We start from the raw sequence: 25,616 nt of genomic DNA, 5'->3' as shown, positions 1-25,616 counted from the left end.
CTCTTACGTGTCTGCTTTAGCTCATGTTTGAAGATAAGCAAAAGAATGGGTTATGGCCTCCGTTCGGACTAGAGAGTCTTGTTTTCTTACTTTCTCTAGCTTTCATTTTGATTATTGTAACTGTTAGGAGGCCAATTAGTTAAAATACTGATCACTCTCCACCCCCAACCCCCACACCCCTTTAACAACAAAAAAATGAGTTAGTGTTTTACAGCCTAGTGGTTAGAGCCTGGCTTCTGCAGCCAGACTTCAGGGACCTACATGCCTATGCTGCCTTTACTCACTAATCAGCTGTGTGATGTTGCACCCCCATTTACTAGTGTGTAAAATGGGGTTAATTATGGTAGCTACCTTCAAGGGTTAAATGGGAGGGATACAAGTTACCAAGGACAGTGCTCTGCACTTAATAAGCACCCAACAAATGTTAGATACTCTTATTATACCTGTAATAGCACCATATAGTTAACTGTTGCTAGTTACCCTGAAGCACCTAGAAAGATGCGGAAATTTCCCTCTGATTGGCTAGAGATCATTTTATTTTGTGTGGGTTTTATGGGTACCCTATAGGTAGAAACTGAACTGAACTGAAACGTAGAAAGTCAATTAAAAAATAATTTGGACTTCTCCTCCCCCAACCCCTCACTCTACCACCAATTCTGGGTGTAACAGTTTACTTCTGTTAACCATTTTCAGGAAGGAAGTTTCTTTCCTACATTAGCATTATTTTTTGAACTGATTGTAATGTGTGCTTGTATAGCCGTTTTTGTTGTAAAAGGGAGCAGATCAACAAGCAGTGTATATCCATCCAGTTCAGTTCAGTTCAGTCGCTCAGTCGTGTCCGACTCTTTGCGACCCCATGAATTGCAGCACACCAGGCCTCCCTGTCCATCACCAACTCCCAGAGTTTACATAAACTCTTGTCCATCGAGTCGGTGATGCCATCCAGCCATCTCATCCTCTGTCGTCCCCTTCTGCTCCTGCCTACAATCCCTCCCAGCATCAGAGTCTTTTCCAATGAGTCAACTCTTCGCACGAGGTGGCCAAAGTATTGGAGTTTCAGCTTTAGCATCATTCCTTCCAGTGAACACCCAGGACTGATCTCCTTTAGGATGGACTGGTTGGATCTCCTTGTAGCCCAAGGGACTCTCAAGAGTCTTCTCCAACACCACAGTTCAAAAGCATCCATTCTTCGGCGCTCAGTTTTCTTCACAGTCCAACTCTCACATCCATACATGACCACTGGAAAAACCATAGCCTTGACCAGACGGACCTTTGTTAGCAAAGTAATGTCTCTGCTTTTCAATATGCTATCTAGGTTGGTCATAACTTTCCTTCCAAAGACTAAGTGTCTTTTAATTTCATGGCTGCAATCACCATCTTCAGTGATTTTGGAGCCCAAAAAAATAAAGTCTGACACTGTTTCCAACTGTTGCCTCATCTATTTGCCATGAAGTGATGGGACCAGATGCCATGATCTTAGTTTTCTGAATGTTGAGCTTTAAGCCAACTTTTTCATTCTCCTCTTTCACTTTCATCAAGAGGCTTTTGACTTCCTCTTCACTTTCTGCCATAAGGGTGGTGTCATCTGCATATCTGAGGTTATTGATATTTCTCCCGGCAATCTTGATTCCAGCTTGTGCTTCTTCCAGCCCAGCATTTCTCATGATGTACTCTGCATATAAGCTAAATAAGCAGGGTGACAATATACAGCCTTGATGTACTCCTTTTCCTATTTGGAACTAGTCTGTTGTTCCATGTCCAGTTCTAACTGTTGCTTCCTGACCTGCATATAGGTTTCTCAAGAGGCAGGTCAGGTGGTCTGGTATTCCCATCTCTTTCAGAATTTTCCACAGTTTATTGTGATCCACACAGTCAAAGGCTTTGGCATAGTCAATAAAACAGAAATAGATGTTTTTCTGGAACTCTCTTGCTTTTTCCATGATCTAGCAGATGTTGGCAATTTGATCTCTGGTTCCTCTGCCTTTTCTAAAACCAGCTTGAACATCTGGAGGTTCACAGTTCACATACTGGTGAAGCCTGGCTTGGAGAATTTTGAGCATTACTTTACTAGCGTGTGAGATGAGTGCAGTTGTGCGGTAGTTTGAGCATTCTTTGGCATTGCCTTTCTTTGGGATTGGAATGAAAACTGACCTTTTCCAGTCCTGTGGCCACTGCTGAGTTTTCCAAATTTGCTGGCATATTGAGTGCAGCACTTTCACAGCATCATCTTTCAGGATTTGAAATAGCTCCACTGGAATTCCATCACCTCCACTAGCTTTGTTCATAGTGATGCTTTCTAAGGCCCACTTGACTTCACATTCCAGGATATCTGGCTGTAGGTGAGTGATCACACCATCATGATTATCTGGGTCGTGAAGATCCTTTTTGTACAGTTCTGTGTATTCTTGCCACCTCTTCTTAATATCTTCTGCTTCTGTTAGGTCCATACCATTTCTGTCCTTTATTGAGCCCGTCTTTGCATGAAATGTTCCCTTGGTATCTCTAATTTTCTTGAAGAGATCTCTAGTCTTTCCCCTTCTGTTGTTTTCCTCTATTTCTTTGCATTGATCGTTGAGGAAGGCTTTCATATCTCTCCTTGCTATTCTTTGGAACTCTGCATTCAGATGTTTATATCTTTTCTTTTCTCCTTTGCTTTTCGCTTCTCTTTTTTCACAGCTATTTGTAAGGCCTCCTCAGACAGCCATTTTGCTTTTTACATTTCTTTTCCACGGGGATGGTCTTGATCCTTGTCTCCTGTACAATGTCACGAACCTCTGTCCATAGTTCATCAGGCACTCTGTCTATCAGATCTAGTCCCTTAAATCTATTTCTCATTTCCACTGTATAATCATAAAGGATTTGATTTAGGTCAAACCCGAATGGTCTAGTGGTTTTCCCTACTTTCTTCAATTTAAGTCTGAATTTGGCAATAAGGAGTTCATGATCTGAGCCACAGTCAGCCAGCTCCCAGTCTTGTTTTTGCTGACTGTATCGATCTTCTCCATCTTTGGCTGCAAAGAATATAATCAGTCTGATTTTGGTGTTGACCATCTGGAGAAGACTCTTGAGAGTCCCTTGGACTGCAAGGAGATCCAACCAGTCCACTCTGAAGGAGATCAGCCCTGGGATTTCTTTGGAAGGAATGATGCTAAAGCTGAAACTCCAGTTCTTTGGCCACCTCATGCGAAGAGTTGATTCATTGGAAAAGACTGATGCTGGGAGGGGTTGGGGGCAGGACGAGAAGGGGATGACAAAGGATGAGATGGCTGGATGGCATCACCGACTCAATGGACGTGAGTTTGAGTGAACTCCGGGAGTTGGTGATGGACAGGGAGGCCTGGCGTGCTGCGATTCATGGGGTCGCAAAGAGTCGGACACGACTGAGCAACTGAACTGAACTGATCTGGTGATGTCCATGTGTAGAGTCTTCTCTTGTGTTGTTGGAAGAGGGTGTTTGCTATGACCAGTGCGTTTTCTTTGCAAAACTCTTATCTATTAGCCTTTGCCCTGCTTCATTCAGTACTCCAAGACCAAGTTTGCCTGTTACTCCAGGTGTTTCTTGATTTCCTACTTTTGCATTCCATTCCCCTATAATGAAAAGGACATCTTTTTTGGGTGTTGGTTCTAAAAGGTTTTGTAGGTCTTCGTAGAACCATTCAACTTCACCTTCAGTGTTACTGGTTGGGGCATAGACTTGGATTACTGTAATATTGAATGGTTTGCCTTGGAAATGAACAGAGATAATTCTGTCATTTTTGAGATTGCCTCCAAGTATTGCATTTCAGACTGTCTTGTTGACCATGATGGCTACTCCATTTCTTCTAAGGGATTCCTGCCCACAGTAGTAGATATCCATCCAGGTTGATTCCTCTTGGCATGCATACTAGAAAAATGACTTTTTCTCCTCATTTAATATATTTTTGTGGCAGTATATCATTTTATATTTAAAATATTTTAAAATGTTTTTATTGTAAAAGCAGTATATGTTTAATGTATAGACTTTGGTACACACAAGAATCTGTAGTTTTATCCATTCAGAGATGATTACAAACATTTTCATTTTCCTAATTCTTTATGTGTATTTACATGTGTTTACACACATTTATTTTGAAATCATATAATTTGGGGTCATGTAATTATGTAACTCTCTCACCCTCACACACATCACATGATCATCTAAGCATGTCCTCACTTTAATAATCTTGGAAATACATAATTTTGGGTAACTTTTGTGAAAATTGACTATAATTTTAGCCAGGTCCCTAGCATTGGATATTTGCTTTGTCCAGTTTGTCCAGGTAATTTTTCTGGCTAATTCTAAATAGCCTGTGAAAATTTCTAATATATTTTCTGGGTTATAGTCTTTGGGGTTCTTTTTTTTTGACAGTTTTTTAAGGTCATGATACTGTTTTCATTGCTTTCGGGAGAAGTTTCAGTGGAAACTTATGGTAGTAAAATGAAGGATTTTGCATTTCATTATAACCTCAGTTCAGTTCAGTTCAGTTGCTCAGTCGTATCCGACTCTTTGCGACCCCATGAATCGCAGCACACCAGGCCTCCCTGTCCATCACCAATTCCCGGAGTTCACTCAGATTCACGTCCATCGAGTCAGTGATGCCATCCAGCCATCTCATCCTCTGTCGTCCCCTTCTCCTCCTGCCCCCAATCCCTCCCAGCATCAGAGTCTTTTCCAATGAGTCAACTCTTCTCATGAGGTGGCCAAAGAACTGGAGTTTCAGCTTTAGCATCATTCCTTCCAAAGAAATCCCAGGGCTGATCTTCAGAATGGACTTTTTATAACCTCATGTTTTGCCAATTTATGCCTAAGATAAATTGCGTGTCTGGTGGTAATAAGGTTGATATTTTGGTATTTGTTAACTATTTCTTCTTAATAGTCTTTATATACTTGGCCTATAGGGATAATGAGCTCTAGAGCTGTAGTTCTTGGTTCACTTGCGATTTGATTTATGAGGTCTAACTCTTGTTCTTAAATCATCTATATTGTAATCAATATCCTACTTTTACTGATGCCCCTACTCCTGGAATCTTGATGTTTTCTTTCAGGGGACTATATAGATTGAAGTGAAGTGAAAGTCACTCAGTTGTCTCTGACTCTTTGCGACCCCATGGACTGTGTATAGTCCATGGAATTCTCTAGGCCAGAATACTGGAGTGGGTGGCCTTTCCTTTCTCCAGGGGATCTTCCCAACCCAGGGATTGAGCCCAGGTCTCCTGTGCTGCATGTGGATTCTTTACCAGCTGAGCCTCCAGGGAAGCCCAGTAGAGTTAAGGGAAGGTGATATTCTTTATTTTATATTCTTAAATATTCTTAAATATGAATTTATCCTGTTGAATCATGGACTAGTTTAATGTTAATGATTGTTGGGGAATTTTTTCTTCTGCTCTGATTTTTTTTCTTTTCATCATATGTATGCCTAGGCCCACAATACTACAAACTTTCAACTTAAGCTAATGGCTATAAATGTTTTGGCTTGCCAGAAATCTTAGTTGTGTCCACCTTCCCTGCAGCTCAGGAGCTCTTTATATCCAGGAACATCTGCAAATGATTCTACTAATGGTGGAATTTTATTTCATTCAGAGTCTTGAGTAGAATTGGTAAGTAACCCAAGTGAAAAAACACTGAATCAAAACAAACATTCTGGGGGCCAGCCCGTGAGCGGTGCATTAGATCTCGAGTAAGATCAGAACACACAGGGCGAGAGGGAAGGTGCGACTTACCAAGTAGTACCGTAGTCATTGGCGTAGGTTACACAGGAAGGGAACAGAACGCGACGAAAATCGGCAACTGAATGCACTGCTGGAATCTTCGTCGTTCTCTTCCCCACCTACCAGTGTGCGTGTTCTAAGCATAAAGGATAATTTGGTGGCTCACCGCTTACAATTTTAAGCTAGTTGAGTCGTTTACCGAAAGAAAGTCAGTTTTATCTAAGAACAGCACCCTCCTCCAAATTCACCAAAATGTAAACTGGGCTCTAGGTTCTAACTGCCTGGGTTTCAATCCTGACCTCCTCCCTACCAACTGCTGTAACTTTGCTCCTAGTTCCATCTCTAGGTATAATAAAAGGTGTAATGCTGTGAGCCTCCTAAGAAAATGAGGATGCTTAAGTGTGCCATAAAGTGCTCATCCTTATGTCTGCCATTATAGCCTCACTGTCTGCTGAAACAGACATTTTCCTTAACCTGGTACAGACTTAGGAATTTTCTTTGAAAATTACTTCTCTTAGGCTTTTCTAAATTTTGAAAAGAAGAAACAATGGTTATGAAAGAATACTTGGTTTTATAATAAAGGCACCTTTTGATAAGTTTGTACTGTCATGTTAAGATTAGGGTTTATCCTAAAAAAGGGTTTTAGTTCCTATTGCCTAGAAATGTACTATGTTAGAATTGAGTTTAATTTAAAAATTATGATTTTTTATTACGTCCAAGAATGTTAAACACATTCTTTAGCTCATTGATAGTACAAACCATACCTAATGTGTTCCAAATAAGTGAATTTTCATATCAAATAAAGTTTTCCTAGATTAAAAAAAACTTTTGATACAGCTGTTTTATAACATTTCAGTAGTCCTTCAATGCATTTGCCTGTTTATGTCCCTTCAGATCCATTTAATACTCCTTGTTTTGGTGCTGTAAAATTTATTTTTTAGTAACAGTCTAGTTGTCATTGCTGTATCAACTAAGTGTTATTAAAGCAAAAAAGCATAGGATTGGATCATAAATCATCAAATTGGATCATGACTGTAAAACTTTGTAGTCTTGACATTTTAAGTGGCTGGATAAAATTTTCATGAAGATGGGCACTCAGATACAACTCATTTTTTGCCAAAATAACGTGAGCTTGAACAAGTTACACTTAATTAAAAAATAAAAGTTCTTGATTTTTTTTTTTACATCTAATAGTCCCAGATACAGATTTGGAAGAATTGGCAAAATTAACATTCTTTGTGGCTTAGTGTCAAGTCCCTTAATTATAGGAAGGTTTTTCTCACTTCAGTGGTCAGTGAAAAAAAATAGCCTACTCTACCCTCAGCAGTCAGCTACCTTACAACATGGAAGACTTTGATAAGGTTTAAATGTGCGCCAGTCACCTAGTCCAGGGAGCTCCTGACAGTAGACGTCACTCGGACACTGTGTTGAGATGACAGGAAGCAGAAAACCTCTGCATTTCAAGCAGCCTCCACAACTCAGATGGCACTGGAAATGGAAATGAATTTACAACTCCATTCTTCTTGTGAAGATGATCTGTACTTTGACTAGAAAGCAAATCTTTTTTTAATATATAAATTTAATTGGTGGCTAATTATAATATTGTATTGGTTTTGCCATACATTGACATGAATCCACCACGGGTGTACACGTGTTCCCCATCCTGAACCCCCCTCCCACCTCCCTCCCCATACCTTAATCCGTCTGGGTCACCCCAGTGCACCAGCCCCAAGCATCCTGTCTCATGCATCGAACCTGGACTGGCGATTCGTTTCATATATGATACTATACATGTGTCAATGCCATTCTCCCAAATCATCCCACCCTCACCCTCTCCCACAGAGTCCAAAAGACTGTTCTATACATCTGTGTCTCTTTTGCTGTCTCGCATACAGGGTTATCGTTACCATCTTTCTAAATTCCATATATATGCATTATTATACTGTATTGGTGGTCTTCTTTCTGGCTTACTTCACTCTGTATAATAGGCTCCAGTTTCATCCACCTCATTAGAACTGATTCAAATGTATTCTTTTTAATGGCTAATACTCCATTACGAATATGTACTACAGCTTAGAAAGCAAATCTTGACTAATGTCAAGGGAAGAAAAGGAAAGAAACCTTAATTTTTTTACCTCTCTTTATTTAGAGATATTAAGATATGTTAACTCAGGTACTTTGGCCACCTCATGCGAAGAGTTGACTCATTGAAAAAGACTCTGATGCTGGGAGGGATTGGGGGCAGGAGAAGAAGGGGACGACAGAGAATGAGATGGCTGGATGGCATCACCGACTTGATGGACGTGAGTCTGAGTGAACTCCGGGAGTTGGTGGTGGACAGGGAGGCCTGGTGTGCTGCGATTCATGGGATCGCAAAGAGTCGGACATGACTGAGCAACTGATCTGATCTGATCTGATTTAGAGAAATTCAGATATGTTTAATATCCTTTAAATACCACTCACATAATCAGAAGACCTTAACTGTGGTCCAAGATGTGTGTTGTTCAGTTGCCAACTCATGTCCAACTCTTCATGACTCTATGGACTGAAGCTCACCAGGCTCACCATCTTTTTTTTTTTTTTTGCCCAAGTTCATGTCCATTGACTCGGTGATACCATCTGATCCTGTCGCCTTCTCCTTCTGCCTTCAATCTTTCCCAGCATCAGGGTCTTCCAATGATGTGTAAATAGATGTTAAAAAGGATCACTCACTGTGATAACATCTTCCACTGTATTTGCATATAGGTGATTAAAACCACTAAAGATGTCTGACATGGTTTGCAGTCAAAGAAGGCACAAAGTAAACAGCATGTGTGCCTCAAGCAGTATAAAATTTCTTGATTTCCAAGGCACTTAAAAGTTTTATATAGTTTTCATACTCGAAAATTTTAAAAGCCCATGCATAAAAAGCATGAGAGCGCTGGATAAGTACATTGATTAACAAGCCCTTGCCTATAGGCCTGCTGAACTGGAATTTAAGTTAGCAGTTCTCAAAAACCCAGCTGACATAAGGGGTCTATGGGAAGCATAAACATTACTAGAAAGAAAAAAATATTAGTCACTAGGGAAGTGTAAATGAAAACCATGAGATACTTCTTCATACCCTCAGGATGGTCATTACCAATAATGAAAATAGGACTTCCCTGGTGGTACAACAGATAAGAATCTGCCTGCCAATGCAGGGTTCGATCCCTGGTCCGAGAAGATTCCACATGCTGTGGAGCAGCTAAGCCTGTGCCGTAACTACTGAAGCCTGTGCACTTAGAGCCTGTGCTTCACGAGAGAAGCCACTGCAGTGAGAAGCCAGCACACTGGACAAAGCCTGAGCACAGCGAAGAAGACCCAGTGCAACCAAAAATAATTCTGAAAAAATAATGAAAAAAGTGCTGGCAAGATATAGAGAAATAAGAATCTTTGTGTGTTGCTGGTGGGGATGTCAAATGATGCAGCTGTGGTGGGAAACATGGGTTGGGTTCCTCAAACATCTTTCCAAAAGAACGTAAAACAGAGAAGTGCTGTGTACACCCGTTCATAGCACAATAGCCTAGAGGCAGAAAAAAGATGAATGGATAAAATGTGGCATGTCCAACAATGGAATATTAGTCTTAAAGATATGAAATTCTGATACATGCTACAACATGGATAAACACTGATAACATGCTAAGTGAAATATGCCAGACACAAAAGGGTAGATATTTATTATATGATTCTACTTACATTCAGTTCAGTTCAGTCCAGTTCAGTCGCTCAGTCGTGTCCGACTCTTTGCGACCCCATGAATCGCAGCACGCCAGGCCTCCCTGTCCACCACCAACTCCCGGAGTTCACTCAAACTCATGTCCATCGAGTCTGTGATGCTATCCAGCCATCTTATCCTCTGTCGTCCCCTTCTGCTCCTGCCCCCAATCCCTCCCAGCATCAGAGTCTTTTCCAATGAGTCAACTCTTTGCATGAGGTGGCCAAAGTATTGGAGTTTCAGCTTTAGCATCATTCCTGCCAAAGAACATCCAGGACTGATCTCTTTTAGGATGGACTGGTTGGATCTCCTTGTAGCCCAAGGGACTGTCAAGAGTCTTCTCCAACACCACAGTTCAAAAGCATCAATTCTTCAGCGCTCAGTTTTCTTCACAGTCTAACTCTCACATCCATACATGACCACTGGAAAAACCATGGCCTTGACTAGACGGACCTTTGTTGGCAAAGTAATGTCTCTGCTTTTCAATATGCTATCTAGGTTGGTCATAACTTTTCTTCCAAGGAGTAAGCATCTTTTAGTTTCATGGCTGCAGTCACCATCTGCAGTGATTTTGGAGCCCCAAAAAATAAAGTCTGACACTGTTTCCACTGTTTCCCCATCTATCTCCCATGAAGTGATGGGACCAGATGCCATACATTAGGTACTTAGAATAGGCAAATTCAGAGACAAAATAGTGGTTACCAGGGCCTGGGGAATGAAGGGATGTGAAGTTACTTTTTTAATGGACACAGAGTTTCAGTTTAAGATGATGAAAAAGTTTTGGATAATAGTGGTGATGATTGTACAGTAGTGTAATTAATAACCCCATATACACTTTTAAGTTAAAATGGTAAATAATTTTGCCATTAATTTTTAAAAAGTAAAAGCTTAGATTTAACACAACAAACTGAAAACGATGCAAGAGAAATGGAAGGTCATACTGTTCGTTTCATACATGTACAGATTTTCTTGGTCAGCTCCTTGAGTAAGGAAAGGCATGCTCAAAGTCAGAGGGCATGGCAGAGGCCCTGCTGCTGTTAAAGGACCAGCACAAAGGCGCATGCTCAGAGCTTGTGAGGAAGAATACAGAGAACTCCCCCTCTGTCAAGTGTGCTGTGTGGCACTGCTGGGTGGACGAGGCAGAGCAACGTGCGTATGGATTAACTCCCTCTGGTTGCTGAAAACAAATTAACATCATAGTTTCTTTTCCTACCTTGTAAGATGATTGAGCAGAAATAATACATTCATTGTAGTGACAAGATAGTCAATGAAATGTTTTCAAAATTCCTGGTATCTGCTACCTCTGGCCACAGTCCCAGATCTGGACTTGTCTTCTCAGAACACCTTCAGATTTTTTATTACCAGGTCTGAGCACAGTATTTGGGTAATTTGTACATTTTATTCTTATCTAGGGCTTCCCTAGTGGCTCAGATGGTAAAGAATCTGCCTGCAATGCAGGAGAAAGGAGTTCGATTCCTGAGTCAGGACGATCCCCTGGAGAAGGGAATGGCAACTCACTCCAGTATTCTTGCCTGGAGAATCCCATGGACAGAGGAACCTGGCGGGCTATAGTCCATGGGGTTGCAAAGAGTCGGAACCGACTGAGCAACTAACACATTCTTATCCGAGAAATTTCAAAGTACCTTTACAAGTCTGTTGTTATATTTTGTAATAATAAGATTCTAAAATCCATTACTGGCTGGAATGATGATTAGAAATTGCTCAACATTATTTTATGTTGCATTCTAACTATCTTTACAGTTAAGACTGACGAGTACAATTATTTGCATTTTAAAGGTAAGGAAAACTAAGATACAGAAAGTTCAAATACTAATACGTCGAAGTTACCCATATCCTCAGTTCAGTTCAGTCGCTCAGTCTCGTCCAACTCTTTGAGACCCCATGGACTGCAGCACGCCAGGCTTCCTGCCCATCACCAAATCCGGGACCTTGCTCTAACTCCTGTCCATCAAGTCAGTGATGCCATCCAACCGTCTCATCCTCTGTGGTCCCCTTCTCCTCCCACCTTCAGCCTTTCCCAGCATCAGGGCCTTTTCCAGTGTCTCCTGCCTGTCTTTTCGTGACTCCTGCCACCTCCCCTTGTTTTCCTGTTTGCCCGTGCCAGTGCCCAGTGCTGGTAGGCTCCCTCCAGTAGACTTGTCTTCTCCCATGACTCAGTCCAAGACCCGTATCTCAAAAGACCCATATCCTGGACTGAGTCACAGGAGAAGACAAGTCTGCCAGGACTGGGCACTGGCACGGGCAAACAAGGAACAGAAGGGGAGGTGGCAGGAGTCAGGACACCAAGCATAGGGACCATCCCCAGATGGACGGCTGCCTCCTTCTGGATCTTTTTCCTAAGGTCACAGACAGTTAGGGGTGGTGTGTTTGTCACACGAGCCAACAAAGGCCACTCTGTTACTCCCCTCAGCAAGGAAGGGGCCTATATTGGGATGTGTAGACCTTATCAGAGTTTGCTTCACTTGAATACGCTCCACAAAGACCAATAGCTGGCTACAGTCTCACCTTTGCTCAGTTCCCCTTCTGATTGCTTTGAGGGTCCACTAAAGTCCATAGGTGCATCTGCTAAGGTAATGGTCTATCCCAATGGTTCCTGACCTTGACTACACGCCAGAATCACCTGCTGGCTTAGTACAGGTTGGCTCCTATCCCCCGAGTTTGATTCAGAAGGTCTGCTGATGGGTTTTGAGAGTTCACATTTCTAACAAGTTCTCAGGTAATACAGAGGCTTCTGTTTGGAACCACAAGAAAACCACTGTTCTGTAACTTGCCAGGGACAGTAATGAGCCCATGCAAGACAAGAGTTAATTCCAATTTAATCAATTTATTAAATTAACATTTCTGTAATAAACACTAGCCACCACTTGAGTGAGGCTTGTTACTGCTGTGATTATGTTCACAAATCAGGGACATTTTGCTTTACCCCTATTGGTGCAAATAAAATCATGTCAGTACCTTTTGGCACTTTGTAACTTAAAATTCTGTTGCGATCTGGGCTACAATTTGCTATTTAGGAGACCAGGTCTGGCCTTGACAGTAAAGCCACCGTCAAAAGCTGCATTAAGAACTTCATCCAGGCAGCTTGCTGTGATGAAACTTAAATCCTGCCGGACGTTGGCTGGGATTTCTTCAAGGTCTTTCTCATTCCTCTGAGGGATAATGACGCGCTTCAATCCTGCTCTGTGCGCTGCAAGCGCCTTGTCTTTAATTCCACCCACCTGTAAGGAGAGAAGAACGTTAGTAAGGCTCATTTATGATCATCCTCAGGCCTTGAGATAAACCCCGACCCACCTTTCTTTCATCGCTATTTTAAAACATCCAAATCACCTTCCATTTCCTTAGAGCTTGAGCTGAGAAAGCCACTAAAAAGGTTAATAGTATATTCTCTACATTTCAATTAGCACCATACTAAATCTTATTAATGGAAAATTCTAAACTTTTTTTTGAAAATTCTTAATTTTTGACAGGTATGAGCCCCTCTTCTGTCCATGATTCCCTTTTATATTTCTATCCCTTTCTGTACTCACATCAGTCTTGTTTATAGGTAGCTCAGGTGTCTGAGGTCACCCCAGCTGTCTAGGCAGAGGCTCTAAAGTGAGGACCTGGGGCCTCCTGCCAACCAGGGCCAATCTGCAGTCATGAGTGAACCACGACAGAAGCAGATCCCCCCGCTCCAGTCAACTTTCGGATGACAGACCGGGCTGGTATAGTGACCACACAGTGCGAGTCCCTGGGCCAGAAGAGCCCTACTAAGCCTCTCCTGAATTCTGCCCCACAGAAACTAAGAATAACTGTTGTTTTGGGGTGGTGTGTCTGCAGCAATAGGCAGCACATATAGGTAATCCCTGGAGACAGCCCTTGGACGCCGTCCCCACCTGCTGCACTTCTGCCATCCTACCTGTCACTCTCCTTCCAGGCTTTTTATGCAGCTGAACTACACTTTCAAGGTTCCTTCGTCAGAGAGAGTGTGAGATGAACTGAGTCCCTGAACGTATGGCAATGTCTATTCTGCGTTCACACTTAACTGACAGTAAGGCTGTGTATACAAGACTTGATTAAAACCATTTTCTCTCAGGGTCTTAAAGGTGCTGTATATCTAGTGTCATCAGTGAGGAAGCTTTGTCCTTGGTGACTGGTAAGTCATGAAGATGCAACCCTTTTTCTGAGTTGGTCCTTTCAAAGTGAACACAGCCTTCAATTCTAGGAAATGCCCTGTTATTTCCTTGACCATTTGGTCTACTCCATTTTCTCAGTCTAGTTAGATGCTGGGTCTGTCAGATTGTTTTTTTCTATTTTTTTCTGAATGCTTCTTTGAGCAAGTCCTAAAACCATCCTTTTAAATTCAAGAGCTTTGTCTTAGCCTCTGTTCTTGAATTATGTTTTCTCTAGGCTTGGCAGGTCTTTTTCTTAAGTGCTGCTGCTTTTCTCCATGTCTCATGTAATAATTTAAAACTCAAGGCTTCCTCCGAGTTGCTGTGGCTGTCCTCCCCCGGGGTGGGAAAGCCTTTACCTGGTGCGATGTGCTCTGAGTCAGGGGACTTGGCAGAGAGCCGCTTGTGCTGTGGAGATCTCAACGAATGCCCTGGTTTTTGTTTCCCATCCCTTTCCTGTTCTGGTCTGAGCCTTCTGGCTCGGAGCCAGTGCTTTTCACCAGGTTCCTGCTGGGAACAATGTCTCTACCTCCAATCCTGTTACATCAGTTGGGGATACTTCTATCTTCTAGAAGTTGGCTGAACTTCTAGAAGAAGTTCCCCACTGATTGATGGCTCCCCACTCATTTTTGACCATTAAAATTTATTCCTTCACTTAGCTTACCGTTTTGAACTAGGAAACTAAAGAGTTGATGGTTAGTAAAGCACTTGCTCATTTCCTTTTAGCAGTACAGCTAGTGTTAACCACCAAGGCACTAGAAATGCAATAGTTCTGGGGCAATGTGAAGAAAAGAGATCAACATTCCTTTTGAGTATAGAACATAAATACAGTTTAGGATATGACTTCCTGGTTGAATTAAATTTAAAAACCCAGAGAACTGAGAGCATTTTTAGTGATCTTAATTGGTGATTCTATGACCTACTTCGACCATTACTTCATTAAAGCAGAGGTGTTCTCAGAATAAAGAACATTTCTTTTTTTTCTCAGTTTGCTATCAAGCCTGCCAAAACTTTAGTGTAGACTGGTACTGCTACCTAATGACTTAAACCTCTAAATGATCTCTCAAGGTTTATGCATTTTTCAGTGTTTTTATAAGTAGTTACCATATAGGCTGGAGCCCCAAAGCCTGGTATGTACAGAACTTTTTCAACATTTAGCAATTAAGAATGGTTAGTCTTTACTACAAACTTCCGTCTTGTACTACTTCTTTTCTATAAATTTTTCTATCAATCTATCAATTACAGTAATCTAAGTTATCTATAGGAGGATAGGAGGGCTCACAGGAATTTCAAAAGGTGAGAACTGGGCTTCAAGTTTAAGAACAGCTACCATCCAGGACTGCCCTGGTGGTCTAGTGGTTAAGAATCAGCCTTCCAACGCAGGGGACACAGGTTTGATCCCTGGTCAGGGACCTGAGATCCCACACGCCACGTGGGGTGACTAAGCTTGCCGCCACAACTGTGAAGCCCACGCACTCCCCACTCTCCACAAGGGCAGCCCAGGCGCTGCAGGGGAGACGTGCGCAGCCAAAGTAAAACACACAGGCACCATCCTACTTCACACGTACGCTATGTATTTAACAATTCATTAACTAGAAGAAAGCCCCAAATCTTCGTCTAAACAGCTAATATTTCTGGTAACCAGACTGGTATTTTTTCCTGTCAGCAAGTTTTCTTTTTTAGTGGAAGGGAAAACATGGGGAAAATCGTCAGTTTTTCCTGTATTTGATCAAAATGTTAAAATCTGAACTGCAGATATAAAAAATATGTATTTAAAACTAAGCCATTCATAGGAAGATGGCAAACCACTATTAATTTAGATTTTAAAATACTATTAATAAAAATTTTAAATTAAAAAATTTAAAAACCATATAAACAGGCTTTTTCATACTTACTGGAAGAACAAGACCTCGCAGTGTGATTTCACCAGTCATGGCTACATCTGAACGCACCAGCCGCCCACTGAAAAGTGAGGCGAGACAGGTTGCTATGGTGACTCCAGCAGATGGCCCATCTTTTGTGACAGCTCCAGCTGGGAAGTGCAGATGGATGTCTGTGTTCTCAAGAAGATCGAAACTTCCAGAAGCTTTAAGAAAGGAAAAATAGATTTTGATGTAGAAAAATTAAACTGGTTTTTTCTTCCTCTGAAAAAAGAAAATCAAAGAGATAAAAATGAATGTTTGGGGTAAATACATCCTTCAAAATATTAGTGGGCAGTGTAAGTGGGGGTGTGGAAGAACAGCTTCATTCTATTCCAAGTAGAAGGAAAATCAAAACAAACTCTTGGAATCAGTTTCCAGCTCAGGTTCCAGTCAAACAGCCCTCAACTGGGAACTAGAATTTCCACTGCAGTTCAAAAGCAAAGGTCTGTGCTTTAAGGTGTAAGTGACCCTTTAAAGCTCTCCTTTATCTCTGTTTCAGAACTGTGGGATACCTCCTGGGTCATGATCCCAAGGCTCTTCTTTGCCCACAGCTTTGAGCACGCCCCCCACCCCTGCCCCCACCCTGGGGCGGGCCACTCACCATTGGTCAGATGGTATTTCTTGGCATTGCTGCGGAGCCAGCTGATAGCGAGGTGAGCAGACTCCTTCATGACATTCCCCAGTTGGCCGGTCAGAGTTAATTGGCCTTCGCCATCCATCCGACTTGCCTCCACGAACATGATTTCCCCACCTAAGGGAGTCCAAGCCAAACCGATCGCCACTCCTGGTTGACTCAAACGCTCAGACACCTTGGGAGAAGGAAGGAAAATGAACAATAAGGTCAAGAGCCAAAAGCTTTTCAGGCTGACCTAATCACAAAGGCAGGCTCCCCCTCAGAGGACCTGAGCGTACGCTGCACCTCAAAGAACTTATTACTGCACTCAATTTGGAGTCACACAGGCTTTCTGCCAAATCAGGAGGTTTGGCATTTATCAGAAACAGTTTTACCTTAAAGTATGTATGAATGACTTCGATGCTTAAGCACCACATGCCCTAATTTTCAAGGAACAAACACCATCGTTTTATTTACCTCAGTATTTTTATTAGGCTGCATATTTAAAAACACTCTGGTGCCAAACTTCATTTCAGGCAATCAGGAAATTGCTACCCTCTTTTTAAACATGCTGTTGAGAACTGTTAGCTCCAGAGGCCAAGCGTGAAGGTATTTATTAAAACCCCTGGACCGCACTTCTCCGCCACTCTCTTTACTTTTTCCTTATTGCTGCAGAGACGCCGTAAAGTGCTGGGTCTTCTCTGTGTACTCGGAGGCCCACCATGCTGCCTCACTGCCCTTTTTTTTTTTTTATCCTCAGAAGCTGTCCATATAAATCTGAACAAACCCAAGACACAGCAATCTATATTAGATCAACAAATCCGCTTAGTCCCTCGCTAGTGTTGAGAATAAGCTCTCACTGCCATCATCGTGTCACTCAACAGAGATTACGAGCCAGACCGGTTAGCACATCCAAGTTATGAAAACATATAAAAAGCAACAGTTGAAAAACAATCATGTTAACTTTTACTGCACACGCTGAGCCTTTAAATTTCTTTTCCTAGAAGCTTCTCCATAGAAGCTATGCATGCTAGAGGAACTGGGCACAATCTATCCACCCAGCACTAATGCGAGCATGAGATTTTTCCACTGAGAGGTAACCTTCTCTCTAAGGTGCAGCAGAGTCTATAGGATGAGTTTCCAGTTAAAGGGCTGGTTGGGGGATGCTCCCTCCTTTGCCAAGGGACTTAGATGCTGAAAATCCTGATTTTAAATGGATGTGTGAAATCATTTGAAGCTATTGGGCATTTATTTTTAATAGTGAACATAAAAGCCTACTTTTAAAGTTGGTTTTATATTTAAATTTAAATTTTATATTTGATGATAAGTTAGACACTGGGAAGGCCAGGCTGCAGCGATGGCTGAGTTGACGCTGTGCACCATGGTTTCACCTTTGCATCTGTCCTGTTCTGTATCTATTCAAGGAGAAAGACGCAAAAGAACAATGTGCAGAAGATCAGTACTATTTAAGGAAAACAGAAACAACGATTTATAAAACTGTTCACAAGGCTTGTTCTTGCTAATATAAGAGCAATTCTCTATACCTGAACGACACCTAGTGGGTGGGAACTTGCCAGGGGTTCCTGTCTTTACTTCATGGCTCTTTTCTAGGGCTGAGTGACCCGAACCAGCCCTAGTATCCTCAATATACTTAATCCTGTGCTAATTTAACAGAAAAAGCCATACTGCACAACTGTTAGCTATAAAAAGAACAATTCCCCCCCTTTTAAAAATAGCTGAATCCTCAAAACTCATTTTGTTAAAATAATGTGCCCAAAGAATCAAGAGTAAGATTCATGCTGATTATCACATTGCTTCAAGAAGCCAAGCCAGTTTCCAACACGCTCCATTTACTGGAGAGTCGTGCTGCTCTGGGTAGAAGTAACTGGTACGTAGTTCACTGAAAGGCAGGAGGGTAGATAAGTATATGTGGCCAAACCAAAACCATGCAGGCTCAGAATCACTGTATTCTAGCTTGATGACAAGTGTTCTAATAGTAACCTGAGAACGGGACTAGTGACAAATCTGTGTAACTCAACCACATACAGGGGTGCGGAACTGAGGCAGGAGTTGCTATCAAACCGAGAATCTCGCCATCAGGCTAATAACACTCATCTAAGACAGTCAGGAATCCAGAGGCTTCCCTGGTGGTCCAGTGGTTAGGAATCAGCCCTCCAGTGCAGGGGACACAGGTTCAGTCCCTGGTTGGGGAACTAAGACCCCATATGCCGCAGTGCCACTGGGCCCTCGCGCCTCAACTAGAGAGAAGCCCACCCACCACAATGAAGAGTATAGCAATTAAGACCCCATGAAGCCCAAACCATATATATATATAGTATTGAAAAAAAAAACACAAAAAACCAACAAGAATCTGTAACTCAAGAACTTGGGAGTCATACTCTTCAAAGTCATTTGTTCTAAAATAAACAATTCTCTAACTACCAAGCATCCATTTTCTATGTATTTTTCCCTCAGAAATAGTGAGTACAAGTAAATATGAATTTAAAAGATAAGAGATATGCTCTTTCTTGCTCCTGAATGCAGTTTCCCAGCCATCTTAAACTGTGTATAGAACAATTTGTATTTTATAGAATTCCCTAATGAGATTCAAGACAATAATTTCAAAACTGTATCTATTGGTGCTTTGCTACCAGTTTCTAACGCCATTACTGGTTTGTGGAATCATCAATTCTATTAGGTAAGACAGGCCTCAGCTTGATGCTTAGAACATTTTTCCCTTTAACCGTCAAACTGGAACATGAGTATCTCAAGTTCATTTGTCATTCACTTTCCCTTCAAACTGGTGCTTCAGTTTCCTTTATCTGTTAACTAAAGCTTTTTCAAAGAAATGGTCAGTTTCTTCTGTAACAATTCTATCAATCATTGAAATATGCAAACTGAGGAAATGTTTAAAATATTTAATAAAGTTAATGATAGGATATGTCTTATAAAGTATAGTTGCATTCCTAACACTTCAGTGATAGCAGTGTTTAAGGAGCATTTGAGCATCTGCTGCTGCTGCTGCTGCTGCGTCTCTTCAGTTGTGTCCAACTCTGTGCGACCCCATAGACGGCAGCCCACCAGGCTTCACTGTTCTTTCCTCTTGATTAACTCAATAGTGATATTTATTGATATTTGACTGAAATAGTAAATACTAGCAACTCTTTGTGACCCTTCCAAGCGTAGACCAACACATGCAGTTTTAACACCTGGTTAGTTACTATCGTGGCTATTGGAGGGATGAAGTTTTTCCTTCATCCATTGGGGCTTTACTAGAATCTGGCTCCAGGCTCCATCACAGATCACAGGGATAGCAAACCAAAACCTCAGGGCCGCGACAGACTACCTGCCTAACCACAAAGAATAAGGGGCCGCTAATCCCCCAGCACGGGGATTGCAACAAGAGGATCTAGCTAGCGCTTGTCTACACAGAGCCCTGCAGAGGCGAGGGCCCATGTCTGGGCAGCTGGGACAGCTGTCTGATGGGCAGAAAAAGGCCAGGATGCCTTTTCATAGCGGATAGGCCAGCATGTGCCAAGGACTCGAGACAGGATAATATCGTGGGCCTTCTCTCCAAAGACAAGCACGGCGCCTCACTAAACGCAAAGCCTGTGCTGTAAGACGGCGCTGGTATGTGTACAGATTTGCCCCGTGGTGATGGTCACACCACACGACGGTTTCTCTTATAGCTCATATGGCATACTTTATGCTCCTGCCAGGCCTGTCACCACAGCGGCTCTCCATCTGCCAACTTCTGTAAAGTCTTTGGAGGAATATCTGATGTTTCTAGCTGTACATGTGTTTAGGCAGCGCTTCGCTTGCAGGGGCCCTGGGGTCAGCGTCTGGAAGCAGTGTGACACAGCCCCGTTTGGCCCGACACCAGCGCTGCTGAGAGCCAGCCGCTTTCAGGTGCTTCCAGTAAGGAAGGCCTTTCCTCGGCACAACTGACCGGTGGTGGGCCAGGCGAGCGCAGCACCGGTGCAGTGTTAACGGGGGTGTGGGGCACGGCAGGCCTGGATCAGAGGGGTGGAGGAGGAGTTTACTTCCATGACTCTGGGCATTTCCTCAGTGTTTACACACCCTGGTTATTCCTAGCAGCTGACTGTGTCTGTCTGCAAGGGAACCATGTGGATGAATCTCCTGGAATTCACCTGCATTCTATTCAGGATGCTTTTTAAAATCTCCATGTCTAGTCTCTTCTCTGTATTACTGTTTTTTTCTAAGGGTAGTGACATCTGGATAAGGACTTTTCATACACCACGGACGCTTTCATACTCATTATGAATGGAGTCACAAATACTCAGATGACAGATTGTCAGGATTAGCAGACTGGAGCAAACAGACCCGTGGCTTGGATGACTGGTTTTCTGAGGCTGAAAATCAAATGCATCCTGGAAACCCTAGAATTGATGTGTTCTTCTGACTGAGTCACCATATTTGCAATCTGTGGGATTAAGACAGCGATCCCCAGAGGTATATAGAACTCTTCATATGTTGGTTTTTTTGGGGGGGAGGGGAGTATGAACTGCAGGATTGTATAATATTTAAATAATGTATGTATATCAATATGGAGATATATACATATATGATGTATATGTGTGTGTGTATCTAATCATGTGGAGGCTTCTCTTGGCTTCACTGGGATGATAATGAAAGTAAGATTCTCATCTCACCCCAAAGAGGTTTACACAATCAATAAAAGTAATCATAACCAAGTTTACCATTATTGATAACAATCTCATAACTGACTAGCTCAGTAAGATTCAACAGCTGGGCCCCTCCTAAATCCTCCATATCTGGATCCAGGCCTGCCCTGAGGAGGTGATCTGAGAAGCAGTCAGGGAGAAGGAAGCCCAGGGTGCCTGTACCTGCTTCACTCTCTCCCTTTTTTTTTTTTTTGTAGCCTTGTTTTTATTTTATTTATTTATTTATTTTATTTTATTTTATTTTTAAACTTTACAAAATTGTAACTCTCTCCCATTTTTGAAAGCTCAAAACACAGGGAGGTCTTTTATTTTTTTTAAAGTGGATTTAACTGATCTTGTTATTATATATGAAAAAGTGACTAATGATACTGTTCCTAAATTTGAAATCTAGACGAAGTTTCTCATTTGTTCAGGAACTCCTTCTTCAACCTGCTGAGAGAATTCTAAAGGAATGTAACACAAGCAGAAGTGTGCCTTCCTGTCATTCCTCCTCCCTGTTAGTTTGCTAGGTCAGTGACGTTTTTTGGTACTAACATATTTTTGCAGACTCATCTTCAATAAAAGTAAAGCACAGTAGCCATGAAATTAAAAGACTCTTGCTCCTTGGAAGAAAAGTTATGACTAACCTAGACAGCATATTAAAAAGCAGAGACATTACTTTGCCAACAAAGGTCTGTCTAGTCAAAGCTATGGTTTTTCCAGTGGTCATGTATGGATGTGAGAGTGACTATAAAGAAAGCTGAGCGCCGAAGAATTGATGCTTTTGAACCGTGGTGTTGGACAAGACTCTTGAGAATCCCTTGGACTGCAGGGAGATCAAACCAGGCGATCCTAAAGGAAATCAGTCCTGAATATTCATTGGAAGGACTGATGCTGAAGCTGAAACTCCAAAACTTTGGCCACCTGATGCACAGAACTGAGTCATTGGAAAGGACCCTGATGCTGGGAAAGATTGAAGGCAGGAAGAGAAGGGGACGACAGAGGATGAGATGGTTGGATGGCATCACCGACTCGATGGACATGAGTTTGAGTAAACTCCCGGAGCTGGTGATGCACAGGGAGGTCTGGTGTGCTGCAGTCCATGGGGTCACAAAGAGTCGGACACAAGTGAGCAACTGAACTGAACTGAAAGTACAGTAAGGGCTGGTTATGTTATTAAAGCAAATAATAATGAGGCTTATAATAAAAGTCACAGGGACTTTTACTTTTGTGACTAGACATGGGTCTATGTGTTTTTAGGGTACATGGTGGTTGCACAAACTAGTATTTGTTCATTTTTTTTAGCATGTACTAGGCACTATGGGGGCTTCCCAGACGGCACAGTGGTAAAGAGTCTGCCTGCCAATGCAGGAGATGCAGGAGACTCGGGTTCAATCCCTGGCTTGGGAAGATCCTCTGGAGAAGGAAATGGCAGCCCATTCCAGTATTCTTTGCCTGGGAAATCCCACGGACAGAGGAGCCTGATGGGCTACAGTCCATGCAGTCAGAGTCGAACATGACAGCACAAATGCACCCACACAGGTACGATGGTGGGTACTTTATATACGTTAACTCACCAACCTCTGAAACTTACACACAATTACTCCCTTGCATCAGATGCGCCAGCACAGTCCCGGGGCAGGGGTTCATCCTGTGAGTGACAGGCCTCTTCCTTCTCCTGCCAAGACCCGTTTATGGTGGCTGGATTTCCCATCTTCATACTCTGCCCACTTCCTTCTATATTCAAAACCACTCTTCTCCCTCCTGGCCACCCTGAGTCCCGCCATCATCCTAGGCATCTTCAGCAAGTACCTGAGACTCATGCAACCTGGTTTCTTTGTCTCTAAACACCCCCTTGACCCCCAAACATACTCCTCAACCTAACCCAGCCACCCTTTTCCTGGTTCTGACTGCCAAGAGAAGCCATACAGCCTCTGAAATCTGAATTCCATCACTCCCTTCCCTGACCACTCACTTTCTTATCCTTCCAGCTCACTTGTATTCAAGACCACCAACTCTATCCTCATGTTATACACCAGCTTTGTCCCAGCTTCACCACTCTCTTTGGGCACCGAGACGCCTCTGTTCCAGTGTTATCATCTCTTCCTTGGCCCTTTCTCCATCATCCGTCACACAAGGGATCCTCATCACAGATACCACCTCCCATAGCACTTTGCCAGAGACTCTGCTCCTGGAGTACCACCTCTCTCTCCAGCAAACTCAGTCCAACTCTATGGGATTCTTCTGATTAGCAAACAGGCTGCCATGTGTAACCCCCTCCCTCTGACCTCCATTGTCCCTTCCAGCCACCTCACTTGTGTGCGGTCCATCAGAGTCAAATTGCAGAAGGAGTTCCCGGCAACTTCCTTCTGCTCTGCATGGTCCAGACCCTCTTCACACACTCAATCCTCCCTGTGAACCTGCTCTGTCAAGGTCGCCTACACCCTCCATGCTGTCAGATCCAGGACACAGACAGCAGACACAGCCGCACGCTCCTGCTTCCTGAGACAGTTTCCTCTTCAGTTTTCATGGCGGCACCGTATCCTCATCCTGCTCTTACCTGATGGCCTGCTCCTTCTGTTTCTCTCTGCTGTGAAGGCTCCTCTTCTCCTACGTGACCCTAACTGTTCAGGGCCTCTTCCCAGGCTCCCTGCTCTTCACGCCGTATCCTTTTCCCAGGACTTTAAAACGCCTCCATTTTCTAACAACTCTATAATTTATACCTCCCAGTCCAAAACAGAGCACCACAGTTGGTAAGAATAGAAGTGAAACTCGGAGGTAGAGCAGGTATGCCTTTATGTTACATTGCTGTACTTCAAGCAATTCTTTTGCAGCAGAGAGGAAAGGGCAGGAGTCAACTTGGCTGCAGGGTGTTCTAGGCGAGGGGAAAGAATGCTGGATTTGAGTTGGCTGACTGGCTTCACTAACTGCACCTTCTGTGACTTTGCATGATTCGTTTATCACACACAGGTTTTTCCTGTGTGTAAAATGGACGACCCCGAGCACAAAGAAAGCCCTTGTGGATAATAAAGAAATGTTCCATAAATCTTTATTTCATAGATGCTAAAGTTGAGGCAGAGGGTGATGGTCATCAGACCACTAGAGGTAGAGAAAGAAACCCCCTGCACCAGCGTAAATTCTCTCAGCTATGGAAAAGATGAACAAAATGTTTCAAACTCCCAGACACCGGACCTTCTATTCAAAGATGCTATTTATAGATGGGAAAATGGCTACAGGATTTGTGTTGGTAAAAGTGTTCATATGTAATAGCTCAGATGCTACAAGAAAAATAAAATCATTTTTGTAATGATATCAAACAGAGCTGTTAAGCAGTGTTTATAAAATTTCTCTTTTCTGTCCTTTGGCTCTTTCTCCACTAAAGCTCCAAGAATGTCAGCAATGTTTCCAAACCTAACAGGAGCAGATGTGGCTGGGAGAGAAGGGTCTATGCAACAGAAACAAGGAGCCATCCTTTGTTTTTATTAACTGCTCTGGTGTAAATTCCCAAAGAACAACTGACACAGACTGTTCTGAAAGCCAAGAGCAAGAAGCCCGCTGGACATGCGGGAGCAGAACCTGTCTCCATCCTCACTCACAAAATCACTGGGTTTACTCGGAACAGGAAACAGCTTTCTCAACTAAGATAAGCTTTGCTCCACTTCTTTCAACACTTCAAAATTTAAATCCACAGTATCTTAAGAATTCAAATAACCAAAATAATGTTTCTGATTCTACTGTTCAGGACCGCATTTACTGTCAGGAGTAAATGTGCTCTGTTCTTGTAGCTGATCGCTTTGTAGAGGCTCATTAGCTAAATGATCACCTCAGAGTTTAAACAGATAAACAAGATGGCTTTGGGAACTATTTCTCCTCAGTTTTAAGATTTGAGGAAATTCATATTTACTGGTAGTGATTTCAAATGCTGGATGGGAGACTGTCTTCTGCTTAACTTACCAGATATATCGTCTGAAATTTTTTTTCCCTTTATACAGAAAAGGTGATGGGAAAGCTTCTGAAGAAAGATGCTAGTAAGTTCAGTAGTACATACGTATTTTTCTAGTAACTGCTTCATGAACGTTTATATAAGCATCCTATGAAATACATCACTCTACCTCAGTAATCACAGCCTCAAACACCTATTTCCACCCAGCTGCCTTGACTCAGTCCTGCTCCCAGGCCTTTATGGCTTGGTGTCCCGCTATGAGGGATGGTTAGGGGAGCGAAAACAACACAGAGCTGGACTTGCATGTGGATTTAACCTGAAAGGAACTAGTAATAACAATGGAAGAACAGATCCTGAAAGATGTCATCTGGTCTGCACTAGAGCAGCCTGAAGCTAAAGCCAGGCTCATGTCCTTAGGTATTATGTACTAGGCTGTTTCCCTACCGCCTTCTGCCAAGCCTTTGATAGCACAGAGGAAGAATCCTTAATTAAAGCACATAAACAGGAATATAGAATTTCTAAGGAGGAGTCAGAGACAATGTTCTTAAAATGGAACTGAATGAAAAGAATAAGATCAGACTGGGTTTCTAAAAGAGCACCCAGGCAGGGTCTCTGGGGCTCTGCAAAAGCCATATATATTATCACGTTGTGTTGTGCTAAGTCGCTTCAGTCGTGTCTGACTCTTTGCAACCCCAAGGACTGTAGCCCGCCAGGCTCCTCTGTCCATGGGATTCTCCAGGCAAGAATACTGTAGTGGGTTGCCATGCCCTCCTCCAGGAGATCTGCCACCTGGGCAGCCCTATTATCGCATTAAGTAC

The 25,616-nt window shown here is 42.6% G+C and overlaps 1 protein-coding gene across 1 annotated transcript in view; it reads right to left on the bottom strand.

Annotated features, from left to right (window-relative positions):
• Window positions 1-12,288: 12,288 nt before the first annotated feature.
• Window positions 12,289-25,616, bottom strand: part of LONP2 (lon peptidase 2, peroxisomal) — an 85,039-nt gene continuing 71,711 nt past the window's right edge. Inside the window, exons 13-15 of the mRNA XM_006043878.4 lie at window positions 16,159-16,366; window positions 15,531-15,721; window positions 12,289-12,702 (exon numbers count right to left, since the gene is read on the bottom strand). Coding sequence (XP_006043940.4) covers window positions 12,481-12,702; window positions 15,531-15,721; window positions 16,159-16,366 — 621 coding nt within the window. The 3' untranslated portion in view covers window positions 12,289-12,480. The remainder of the gene's footprint in view (window positions 12,703-15,530; window positions 15,722-16,158; window positions 16,367-25,616) is intronic.

The sequence above is a fragment of the Bubalus bubalis genome, chromosome 18 (assembly GCF_019923935.1).
Source record: "Bubalus bubalis isolate 160015118507 breed Murrah chromosome 18, NDDB_SH_1, whole genome shotgun sequence".
NCBI classification, from domain to species: domain Eukaryota; kingdom Metazoa; phylum Chordata; class Mammalia; order Artiodactyla; family Bovidae; genus Bubalus; species Bubalus bubalis.
Note: the sequence above shows the minus strand (reverse complement) of the source record. Positions and strands in the feature narration are given on the sequence as shown.